The sequence below is a fragment of the Cylas formicarius genome, unplaced genomic scaffold (genome assembly GCF_029955315.1).
Source record: "Cylas formicarius isolate icCylForm1 unplaced genomic scaffold, icCylForm1.1 PGA_scaffold_2__14_contigs__length_35257938, whole genome shotgun sequence".
NCBI classification, from domain to species: Eukaryota; Metazoa; Arthropoda; class Insecta; order Coleoptera; family Brentidae; genus Cylas; species Cylas formicarius.
In genome coordinates, this window is record NW_026844319.1 from 14,516,809 (window position 1) to 14,529,648 (window position 12,840).

A 12,840-nucleotide genomic window follows, 5' to 3' on the forward strand; every position below is an offset into this window, starting at 1 on the left:
GTAAGTTTCGGAAGTTTTCGAGAACAGTTTTATAGGAAAAAAAAAACCTCTTTTTCAATTGTAGAATGTGTGCTGTCTCCTTCATTTTGCGTGTGTCCGGCAATAAGGAATTTATGAGAAATGCTCTTTATCTTGAGTACTTATACAGCATACATTAAATAAGCAATCATGTATCTGAAACAAAATAAACACCGTTTGATATTTATTTGTTCACAAAATTAAAAGTACTTACTTGTTTTCATTCTGAGCTCCGCAGTTATCACTATAAAAAGTAATTTCCAAGTCTTCGTTATTGACGGTATTTGCCTTCTCTGCCAAGTACTTAAAAATGCAAGACGTTACTTCAGTAGCACCTTTTCCTCCTTCCCCTTCATGCCAAACAAAACAACAGGAGTGTTCACTTTCCATTTCAGTTACAGTTAAATTCATTACATTTATTTTGGATTTATAAGAAAATATTGATATCTCTCCTTTTGGTAGAGGCAAAACCACTTGCATATCAAAACAGTCAACTATAAATTTTTCGCTTATTTTACTTTTGTCACAAGCCTTTCCTTCTCTGGACTTTTTTTTTCAGATTGATGTTTTTCATAATCATTTTTAAGTGCTTCCTTTATTTGATCAGTTGCATGTTTATATTGGTAACAAAGGCTGCACTGATCTTTCTTTGGCTTAAAAAAGGATACATTAAATTCTTGATTAAAAATATCTGCGTACATGTGATATTTTCCAAAAGGTCTTTCAGACTCGCATATATCTTTATAATCTCTGTATATGTCAGCAATACACTTGCTTCCATCAATAAACTCTTTTGTGGTTTGTGCTCTCAAATAATGCGATCCAATTCTGGATATAGAATTAATGTGGGTTTGTATATAATTTTTTATCTCTTCGTCCAGTTTTTTGTGATTTTTATGTTTTCCTCTCAAATCAAAATGGTTCTGTCATTTATATCCAAGGTATTTTTGAAAAACATTTTACACACTCGCATTTTTTTACCTTCTTCGGTATGAAAGTGAAAGGAATAATTTGGTCTTCTTTTAACATCTTTTAATCTTGTATTAGGTGGCATTAATTCCATGTGCTTCAGAAAGAAATCCCTTTTTCTATTAATATCTGGCAAATTATAATAGTCCGTGAATATTAGATTTTGCTGAATTTCGGCGATTTTAGTAGAATATTTAAAAATGCAACTTGCCTTACCAAAAAACTAAAGGTACCCTTTACTTTTTTTGCACGTATTATCTTTTTAGACTTGGCAGAGGATATGTAATCCTTTCCCGCATTACGTAAGATCTTGGCTTTCGTTTTTATGTGTTCTCTCTCATGTCGTTGTCTTTTTCTTGTTAGTTTTTTTGAAGGGTTAGCTGCAGGTTCGGGTTCAATTATTTGTGTTCCTCCATTTTCGTTTTCTTCTTCATCCGATGAACTTGCTGATGAAGAACTTGATGAGCAGGTACTACAACTTGAAGCTGAGGAAGACGAGGATGAGGAGTTTACAAAATTAGGATCTCTTACGTTATCGTCAATATCCTCTTCAAATTCAGACAATGAGTTGCTACTTTCATACTTGTTGTAAGTATTATTATCATTAGTATGGGTATTCGCAATACTTTCAAACTCGATGGCCAAACTATTTTGGTGCATATCAGTAATGTTGCTGGTTTCAGATAAATTATTTTTCGTCTCAGCAGTAAACTCGTGACTATGACTCGTTGCTAAATCCGTATCCATATTCTGAGAAGTGTGATTTAAATTTCTGTCCCGATCTGATGGTAAGCCAAACTCTGGTTCATCAAATGGCGCAATAAAAAAAAATCAGGACTGGATCTCTTTTCTGGGATTTTCGCATCATCTGCCATAAAATTTTCTTTTTTTTCAAAATCAACGTAGTTATCTTCAAATTTTTGAAAATTGGAATCAGGCAGAGTTTCAGTATTTTTGTTTGCATCATTCTTTTTACGCAATGAAGCCATAATGCGTTCCGTTCTAGTGTTATAACAAGGGATGCGTGTTGACATCTGAAATCATACATTATCCCCTTTTAAACTATTAAAAAAGTTGGTTTACGTCGAGACGTAAACCAAACGAAACCGAAACGTAAACCGAATGAAACCAAAACAAAACGAGACCGAAACGATATTTTTACACTTACTTGATTCACTTTGCATAAAACCAATACCCATCTGTTTTAAGTTAAGAAAAATTTAGCTTTTTTATTGTAAAAATGTATTAAGAACTTATAGCACCTTTTTCAAATTTAAAATTTCGTTTTATAAAAAAAATATTTGATAGAAAAAGGTATCATCAATCTAGGATAATAATAGCCACCCGCGAACATAATTGAAGAATAACGCATTATCCTCATATAATACACCTATCCATAAAAAAAATCATAAAATTTTTCATATTACCCGCGCAAAACTGTATTAAACTAGAATAATGGGGTCTTCTACGGATAAAATAGAATTTTCTTACCTTACCTTTCCTTGACAATTCAAGGAAAAGCGTATCAAAGACAAATAATATGCTTTTCTTCGGAAAATTATAAGAAATTTATATCGCACAGTACACAATCTTAATACTTAATACACTTTTCTTCAGAAAATCAAAAAATCCCGTACTACGCAGGATTTTGGCAATAGGACGTTTTACCTAGCACGTTAGGGTAAAGTAGAACCCTAAAAAGTGTTGTTTTTGGCAAAACATTAAAAATTGTAATTTTACTACTTAATACGGTTTTCTTATGGATGTGGGATATTCTTTTCTCATCGTCTCCTTTAACTATAATGTGGTGTTCGTGGACAAGTAACAACTTTTTTATTTTTAACTAGAACATCCTGTATATTAACTTTTTAGATATAGATATAGACAATCTTCAATTTTTAAGTTAAAAGCGACCTACGAGCATTACAGAAGCGTCACCATTTTGTCAATTTCAGTTAATATGAGTATAGCATTTTCGCAATGGAAAAACATTTTTTTTTTGTAAATTTGGTGATTTTAGTAATAAAATATTTTGATTAATTTATTTTCAATAAACTGTTTTTAAAGATAAAATACAACAAAATTGTGGAACCTTGGTGTTTACATTAAAAAAGATGTTTCAAAGTATTTTTCCATTTAAAATTTTAATTTTAGGTTTTGATCACCCTGTATTTATGTATTTTTAAAATATCAACACAGTCACTTCTATAAGGAAATTAACTCCAGTTTCAGTTCGAGAAATCAATGGATATATTTATACCCTCAAACATCAGTTTTGACATGAAAATATTCCCAAAATGGCGATGTTAATTTGTTTTTATTTCTTTTAGTGATATTATAGGTTAGGGAAGAAATATCGAAATCGGATTTTCAGTAGCGTGTTATTTGCAATAAAAGTGATACCATTGCATTTAATGTTTTTGAGAAAATAAATTGTTTTTGCTAGTGATGTCGCAAAGCGGCCTCTAACGGCGATACAAGCAATCGAAACCAATTTGCTCAGGGCACCGTTGATGGCCTAAGAACAGCCCTTTTTAAATACCCCAAGTTTCACAAAACATGTTCAACCATTCTGAAGTTAATGACATTTATTGCTGAAAATGTTTGGACATTCCCCACTGCTTTCCCTTGAGAAGTAGAACAAAAAAAATTGTTATTTGCAATATAAGTTCATGGAACATGAAATTTTCAAAAATTGAAGAATGCGATTCCGCCTCCTGGTCGCCATTCTAGAACCTTATAATTTTGCCAGCATTTTCTCTTGGCCGCTTTAGTCATTAGTTTTTTCAGGCCAAGTCTTTACGACAATTACTTTTCGAGATAAGGCCGAGTGCCCATCTTAATTGGCCACCTTGATTACATAAGTATATAATTAAAAAAAAAAAATGCAGTTTGATATCTTGTATACGTCTTCTTCGTCTTCGCGCAAATGCAAGATTCCAAATTTAGCCTGTGACCTTTAAGTATTGACGTTATTGTATTTCGTGCCGGACCCATTAAAACTAAACCACTTCCGTTATCTCTTTCCCGTAATAATTAGTGCATCGTCTGCCGCATGGAATTACTTTAATCTGGCAGGGCCTCCTCTGCAATCTGTAATTAATAGAAACGGTAGCGACGAATCGCATGTGCCGCGCACGGTCTGGATGAATTGTTTCCGTGACAAGTTAGAATTTCGCAATAGCAGGGTTCGCAATGATTTAATGGGGATCTTATTTCGTTACTGGGACTCTTGCTGGTATATAATTAATTGTCTTTGTTGCGATTTAACCCACCCAGCACTGTAGTTTCACAAAATTATTATTTTATCCAGTGCGATACATACAAACATTCATTCGCGCAAACGATTAATCCGTTGGCAAGATTTAAATGTATAAAAGCAAAGAGTAAAAGTGATATCAGTCCAGCTAAACTCTCAGAGCCATCTCTCGGTGGAACAAAAATTTTGTGTCAATATTTCTGTTCAAGAAGAAGCAGTTTTCTATACCACCTTTTTAATGTTAAAGTCTACTCTGATGTCATCGTCGATCGTTTCATAGCAGCGGCGCAGGCGCATAACCTCGTCTGTCAGAAAGTGCTTCATAACCGGGATCTGTCATTGAAAAGTGGGAAAAGAAATTTGGTTTGCCAGTGAGTTTCCAAGCAATTTCGTATTTTTAAGTGATATAGGTTTAGAATTATGCTGAAACAAGAGCAAATTTTGCACATCGAACCTCAGAATGATCTTAAGTTTACAGGTAAGTCCCGTGCGCGTAATATCGTCATTGGTCTGGGACGGGTGATCAAATGTTGGCTTCCTCTGGCAAAGTTGGATTTTAACTGAATTTTTGGATTTCTAACGTAAATATTATAGTGCATGAAGAGATTTTGTTAAATAGCGATACCAATAAGGGTGTGACTTATAACCACGAGGTAGAATATTTTTGCAATATCAACTCGCTAACATTTTTAGAGTTTCGGTTCTAAATGCAAAGGTCTATTGCATTAAATTGACTAAATTTCCTTGACTTACCACCGTGCTGCTTAACACAGTGATGTTCATTTACGACATTATTTTTTATTTACTGGCAGCCTTTAATTACTGTGAAGGAGCTGTTTTTATTTCGTTAAATTGTAGAATCAATGGTATTTCCAAAAATTAAATTAGATAATTCTAGTCAAAAAATATAAGTGTATAATTTTGGTTTACCTACCTAATTTACAAATTTGAGGAATTAATTATTCTCTGGAAGAGTTACAAATTTTGATTGGTCTAAATAATCATAACTTAATACAATATAGCATATCAAATGTTTTTTTCTGTGAACCCTTTTTAAGAAAAATGAACTGGGATAATGGTTGTTGGGAGTTGCGGTTGTGTAGCAGTTTTTGTCCTCCATTTTATTTTTAGTAGATTTTTAGCTACTTTTAATTTTTTTATATTAAAATATGTAACTAGGGCCATTCAACGTCCCTGTAACGTCGTACATGAAGCTGACTAACCCGTCAGATCAGAAAGTTTTATTTAAAATTAAAACCACAGCCCCGAAAAAGTATTGCGTCCGGCCAAATTCCGGAATACTAGATCCAGGAAAATCAACAGAAATAGCAAGTATGTAAATGTTTTAAACTTGAAGAGGAAGTTAAATTAAGCTTTTGTTTTTCATTTACAGTTTGCCTGCAACCTTTTGTCTATGACCCAGCTGAAAAAAACAAGCATAAATTTATGGTTCAAACTACTTTCGCTCCGGAGCATGGCGACACCAACCTAGAACAGATATGGAAAGAAATCAGCCCAGAAAAACTGATGGACTCTAAATTGAAGTGTGTTTTTGAATTGCCTCCAGAAGAACTAAACCAATCTGAGACTCAACATAGATCAGGGAACACAACAGAGTCGGGTGAGTTTGGAACCAGTGACCACCACTCCAAACCAGCCAAGGTTAATGCCGAGGTGGATATTGAGCTGGACAAAGCAGTAAAGGAAGTTCAGCAACTTAGAGAATCTGAAAGCGAGTTGAGGCAAGAAAATCTTCGTTTGAAGGAGGAGATTTTGATTTTAAAGAAACAGAGGGGTCTGGCCACCCCTAACAGATATGCGCCCCCTGTGGAGCAACCTCAAACTATGTTATTGGTAGGAGTAGCTATCATTGTAGGTAAGTTGATGTTGAAAAGTGGAAATCAAATCAAATCTAACCAAAACAATATTTCTACTTTCAGGGTTGTTGGGCTTCATCTTTGGGAAATATGCGCTCTGAAACGATAGGCCTCCATCATCCCACTACAACACTCCACTGTAATGTATATTTATTAAAAATTTCAAAAATACATCTTATAAAAATCAGATTAACAGTAACTCTTGTATTATACATTTTGGAGAAATTCTGTGGGCATTTTTAGGCCGGGCCTTTTAGTAGATTTATATCTTTTAATTTCAATCAAAGCTATGTGAACAGTGAAAACACTATTTCAACAAAAAGTGTGTGTTGTTTTTTTGTAACAGGCATTTTATTACTCGTTTAGTTTCATTTTTGTACATATAAAGCTAGTAATGTATAAAATACAAAAGAAAACAGTATTCTGCTCGCTATTTGCTCTCGTCCTAAAATTTTCTTTTTAACGACTTACGACAACTTTGCCCGTCAAATTTTCGCAATAACTTTTAATTTCGTACATCGAACTAACATAAAAATGGGGACGGCCACGTTTGGCAACAGTGCAATCTGCAGCTTCTAATCGGCAGTTGCCGGATTTGTCATATTGCAAACAGCCTATTGCCATACGTCGATTAGTTTACTTTGATGTGTAGGGTAAGGTTGAGAGTTATATTGACTTCAGTTAAATAGACCACCGTTATTAATGAGTAAGGCATTTCTTTCTTGTAACCTTCTATGTTATAAATTGTTTTGTTTTACTTGTCTTAATATAGGAACTTTAATTTGAAAGTATTTTTGTTCATTGTGGGACAGGGGTTGGGACGAAACGGCAGGCACAAAATTAATCAACAATTTTAATTATTAATTTTTCAAAGAAACTTCCACAGGCTACTGTAATATTTTTTACAAAACTTCTGGATTCCTCCTGCGTCGGTTTTTGCTGAGTTTCGCCAATCATCCTGTTGGCTTCTTCAAAGCTTGACTGAAACTGGCTCGCGTTTTACTCTGTACCTGCTTATATATTATTTGAGGGAGGCGGAGCTAAATGAGGGGCATAAACACCGTCTCGGATGACTGATTCCCAAATTGGTGACAGGTAAAGACCTGAGTGGCGGTTAAGATTGTTAGGTTGTTTATAGATTTCTATAGACTATCGGATTTCGGATAGAGAAACTGATTACATGCAAGAATTTTAGTTTTATCGAAAAAAATTTTGTCTGATTTCATGGGTGTTTTCGGCAACAGCTGATGAGTTTATTTATCTTAGTCGTAAGGTTCTTTCGTGTTCTTTGAGCCTAGTTGGTATTTTTCGTCCGATTTCTCAATTGGAATTTTGTCTTTGACGGACCGAAGATGTTGAGAGATTTTTGGACAAGTGGTAATCTGGTTTTGACGTTATACTTCTTTAGAACTTTTGATATGTGATCAGTGTTGTTTTGAATGTAAGGAAGGACCACAGTGGCAAGTGTAAGATCGCTTTCGGCCTCATTGCTATTGGAAGGTTGTGGTCAAGTGTATTTTTTAATGGAGCACTTAATATCTTTAACGTGGGAATTATTAGAGAGAAGAGCAGAGGTTAGGTGTTTTAATTCTGTTTTCAGAGACTCGAGCTGAGATAGTTTTACGGCTCTGTAAACAAGAGAGTTGATAACCGATGATTTTTGGGCTGGATGGTGATGTGACCATGCATTAAGGTATCGGTCTGTGTACGTAGGTTTTCTGTAAACACAATGACCCAATGTTAGGTCTGATTTTCTATTGATAAGAATATCTAAGAATGGATGGTTATTATTAGTTTCCAACTCAATGGTAAAACGTATGTTAGGGTGTACAGAGTTTAAATGTCTAAGAAAATCTACTAGGGTCTCTTGCCATGAAGTCAAATAACAAAAGAATCATCGACGTAGCGTTTCCATGATTTTGGTCGAGAGCTTTCTTCTCAAAGGCGATGACGGGTGATAGTGGAGAATCCATAGCTGTTCCCGACGTGTATTCAAAAATTTGACCGTTATAAGAAAAATATGTTCCTGATGGTTCCAAATTCTCGGATTTTAATATATCTGAAATGATTTCAAGAGTTTCAGGAATAGGAAATATGGTAAAGAGGGATTCTACGTTGAAACTAGAATATCTCTTGTATCTAATGTAATGCTTTTTAATTGTTCAATGAAGTGAAAGGAATTAAGTACGAAACTGTCAGTTTTCCCTGTAAGGGGTTTTAATAAGGAAGCTAGATATTTTGCTAGAGAATATGTTGGAGGGGTAACAGATTTTTTCACGGAGTCTGATAGAGAAGAAGCCTTAATAGATTTGAGGTTGCGATCCATAGTTGATGTAGGATCTTTTTTAAGTTGACCATATGATCCGTCTGTAAGAATATCTTGAATCTTTTCCTGATATTCATTTGTGTCCATGACTAGCGTAGTATTTCCTTTATCTGCTTTTAGGATTACGACGTCTGGATTGGATTTTACAGATTTTAGGGCAATGCGTTCAGGCTTTGCAATATTGGATTTAGGAGGTTTTGATTTTTTAAGAATTTTTGCGGTTTCAAATCGAATTTCGTTAGCTGTTTGAGATGGCAGTTTGTTTAGGATAGACTCGACATTTGAAATGATTTCCTCTTTTGGGATAATATGGGTGGACGAAGTTGGAACCTTTTGAAACTACTAATTTTTCCGTTTCCGAAAGTTGGTGCGATATACATTTATTACAGTGTTTGGTAGTTTAAAAGAGTTTGAAGGCCCCCCTCAAACAATATATAAGCAGATACAGAGTAAAATACGAGTCAGTTTCAGTCAAGCTCTGAAGAAGCCAACAGGATGATTGGCGAAACGTCAGCAATTTTGACTCAGCAAAAACCGACGCAGTAGGAATCCAGAAGTTTTGTAAAAAGTAATTTTAATTATTAATTATTAAATGGATATTTTTGTTAGTTTTGATGAAGTTTGGGTCAATCTTACTATTGTGCATTCAAAAATATAAAATTAAAATTTGATGTGGCAAATATCCTGCACCTGAACGTGGTACTTATTCATTTCAAATATACAAGGTGCTTCGCAAATATTTGGCTTGTTCTGCAGATTCATATTTTTTCGGCTCTAACTTTTGAATTGTTTTGTATAATTTAATAAAGTTTTAGTATTCTGTGTAGGACATGGAGATTCATAAAACCATACTGCAGTAGATGTTTTGAGTCAAAATTTTGACAGGTGTCATTTAACAGAGCTAAAAAAACCCTTCAGACCTAGCACCAAGTTGGTAAGTTTGGGGTCAATAGGTATTTTTAGTTCCTGAATTAAAAAAGCATAAATAAAATTACCTAGTCCTTGGCGAAATATTTTTCGTCGAACAAATTTGCAAATGGACTTAACAATTTTAATCTAATTAGAGATAAGTTAGACTCGTATCACTACACATAAATTTGCCACATTCCAAGGCATCTGGATAACGTTTGTTAAAGGTATTAATAAAAAAAAAACGATTAGAATTTGTTGCCAATTAGGGGCATGCAATGAATTGTTTTTTTTTTCTCGAAAATGAAAAAGTTTAAGAGACAAAAGTATTGCACCTTTTAAATTTTTCGAACATTGTTTCTGTACACCCTGTATATGGGTTGCTAAAGTTACTTTTAGCTTACAACATTTTTTAAAATTAACACTAAACGTCAGGAAGTCAAAGAAATTAACCATGAGAACTAAAATACTGCCTCTTGTTGCAAATATTACTTTGTAAATGTCATTTTATTTCATTATCTTTTCCTTTTAGATCACCATGTAGTACCCATATTATTCACAATACCCATAAGATAGGTTCTAGGGTACTTTACCCTAATGTCACAATGTGAAAATGGCGCCCAGAGGATAACAAAATATTTGTGATAGATAAAATTTCTACTTAACGTTTTTTACCATAATATCCTCCATCTTTGGCAATGGAGCCTTAAATTTAGGATCAATATTAATAAAAATTGATAAGGAGACACCCAGTACACGTAGTACCTAACAGGAAATAATTATAACTTTATTGTAAAAAAAAATTATAAATGGTTAAAAAGAGAGACATAGGGAGGAAGAGAAGCAACAGTTTATTAAAACTATTATTACTTAAAACCTAGAATTGCTTAATTTGGGCTGGAATGTTTTGTGGAACTTGTTGAGGTTGCTGATTTGCAATGGGCACATGATGTTGCAGAGGAAGTCCTTGAGCATTCTGCTGTTGATTAGCTTGATGAGGAGCTTGGTGCTGTTGATTTGGAGGTACTTGGTATTGTTGATTATCCAGAGCTTGGTACTGCTGTGGAGGAAGCTGGTTTTGGGATACTTGTTGAGGAACCTGTTGACCCTGCGATGCCTGATGATGCTGTTGGGATACTTGTTGAAGAGTTTGACTTTGAGGTATCTGTTGATACTGCTGTTGAATCTGCTTTGGGGGATGATTTTGAGCCATCTGATATTGTTGGTATTGCGGGTGATTTGGCAACTGCTGTAAATTTGTGTATTGATATAAAATAGTTAGGAAATTGCTAGAAATATTTACTCCTACCTGTTGGGGCGGCATCTGCGGCATTTGGCCTGGATGGAATTGCCCTCCTTGCTGGTAAACAGGCGGCACTTGCTGATAAACACCTTGCCCAGCTTGTGAATCGAAAGCAGCAGGATGTGGAACTTGGTAACCATGTTGAGGTATTTGGTTCCTCTGGTGATGGACCCGGATATATTCATTTAATTCCTCATCAGTATATGGTCTAGTTTGTTCATCTAAAGACTACAAAAAAACATAATGCAATTTGTGAAAGCAGCAGGTAATCGACTCTACCTGCCACCCATGGTCCTGCTTGAAGTCATTACTATTGGTCTGCCTCATAAACTCGTTGAAGTCTATAAATCCATCCCGGTTAGCATCCATCTCTTGAAATACTGTCTCTCTCATTCGCTCCATCTCTTCCACTCTTTCCCTCATGTCATCTTCTGGGGCACCTTCTTGGTACATTTTGTCTAACTCCTTGATGAAAAGGGCTTTTACCTGAAAAGGTATTTATTTTAAACTAACATTTTTAGAATTTAAACCAATCCGGACTTCCTCCTGATCCCAAAGCCCATTTCCATCGACATCGTGTAGTAGAAAGAAGGTTTTTGGATTAAACTCCTGCTGCATTTGGTCCTGTTCTTGCCACACCTCTTCCAATTGTGCTTTATGGCCTGGTTCATGAAGCTTTTCATGTTTTTTGTGTTTTTCTTCCATTTCCTGTAAAGTATAATTTGTTACAAGAACTAAAATCAAAACAATCTTTTTATGCCCCAAATAGTTACAGCTTTTCTATGAACTAAATTAAACTATATATGATAAATATTGCAGTAGTTCAAATGAACAAAAATATTTAACTAAATATGTAGTGCATAACATACCCTAAATATAAGCAATAATTAAGATCTATTATTTCAAAATAGAATATAGTTATTGAAATTGAATGTATGAAAAATTTGCATGCTCTAATTGCCTTGTATTAATACAGGCAAGGTACCTTGTATTGTTTCTCAAGTTTTTCTTTCTCTTCTCCATTAGTGTGGTTTAATTTTTCAATTTTTTGATACTCTTTTTCCATTTCATACTGTTTGAAATCTTCACGGCGCTTCTTATCTGCTTCAGCCAAATCTTGGGTGGTTTTGGCAATCAATTTTTTTAAATCTTCTATTTCAAAGGTGTGTGGGTTGCTGTGGTCCAAGTGATGATGAGTTGGGTCCTCATGAATGTCGTTTGAGTCACCCTGCTCAAACTGCATTTTCTTCGCCATCAGTTCTTTCAGGCGTTGAAGTTCAACTCGTTTTATTTCGTCCAATCTATTTCTGACATGGTGCGACACAAACTGCAACTCCTCTGCTATCTTGCCTGATTTGATCTCAGTTTCGTCAGCTTTTTCTAGTTTCTTTCGGAATTCTGGATCAGATTCCAAGGCATTTACCACTTCTTTAAGGTATCGGTGGTATTCCATAATATCTTCCAGCCCACCAATGTTTGAATCGTCTTGGTGCTCGGTAGCTTCGGTGTCGTTTCCTTGTTTATCTTGAATCACGGGTGGAGCGACACATATTTGCAATGATAATAGTAAGAGAAGAACTAATACCAAGTAGCGTTCCATTCTAAAACACAAAAAACATGGGAGCAACAAAAAGTTGATAATTAAATGTAACTAACTTGTCCAACTAACTTTAAGCGAACAACTTTTGAGCCGTAGTAATCACTTCTCAAATCTAATTGTTAAAAAAAGGTCTTTTAGTACTATTTAAGATTATTTAACAAAAACATTTTGCGAAACTTTAGAACACGTCATGTTATTATTATATTAACCAATACGTTGTTCCCTCGCTTGAAACGTTAGCGATGGCCATTGAATCCAATGAACAACGAATAACCTCCACGGATTTATCCGTCTCTTTTTCTCTCTCTCAAACTTTTTTCATCACCAAGATCTATTTAAGCGTCGTCTCTACGTTGAGCAGTAATCAAAGTTCACTGTGGTAGGCCGGAATGTATTGACAATTGTCAACAATATTCACATATGAAATGATATGGAATGATCGGGATGTTTTACTGCGTTTCTTAAAATTTTTGTTAGAACTTTAAAATGAAAAAAAACACTTTCTCGTATTCTGTGCCATAATATTTAATGAATGTCAATAATGGGCGAGTTCCCTAGCGCTGTTGGCCAACGCGCGAT

The 12,840-nt window shown here is 34.7% G+C and overlaps 2 protein-coding genes across 4 annotated transcripts; one reads left to right on the forward strand and one right to left on the reverse strand.

The window, feature by feature from the left end:
- Positions 1-4,543: 4,543 nt before the first annotated feature.
- LOC132697982 (vesicle-associated membrane protein-associated protein B-like) lies at positions 4,544-9,979 on the forward strand. Its single transcript, XM_060663791.1, has 4 exons — positions 4,544-4,724; positions 5,426-5,578; positions 5,640-6,122; positions 6,187-9,979. The coding sequence occupies exons 1-4, from the start codon at positions 4,667-4,669 to the stop codon at positions 6,222-6,224; spliced, it is 732 nt and encodes a 243-aa protein (XP_060519774.1). The 5' UTR covers positions 4,544-4,666; the 3' UTR covers positions 6,225-9,979.
- Positions 9,980-10,127: 148 nt separating this feature from the next.
- LOC132697981 (nucleobindin-2) lies at positions 10,128-12,608 on the reverse strand. Of its 3 annotated transcripts, none has more exons than XM_060663790.1 (6): positions 12,318-12,608; positions 11,647-12,262; positions 11,202-11,369; positions 10,941-11,147; positions 10,668-10,889; positions 10,128-10,604 (listed from the first exon to the last, which is right to left on the reverse strand). In XM_060663790.1, the coding sequence occupies exons 2-6, from the start codon at positions 12,259-12,261 to the stop codon at positions 10,236-10,238; spliced, it is 1,581 nt and encodes a 526-aa protein (XP_060519773.1). In that variant the 5' UTR covers position 12,262; positions 12,318-12,608; the 3' UTR covers positions 10,128-10,235. The 3 variants fall into 3 exon arrangements, with proteins under 3 accessions (XP_060519773.1, XP_060519772.1, XP_060519771.1); XM_060663789.1 differs by having other exon boundaries at positions 10,128-10,607; positions 12,331-12,594; XM_060663788.1 differs by having other exon boundaries at positions 10,128-10,607; positions 12,318-12,592.
- Positions 12,609-12,840: the final 232 nt, after the last annotated feature.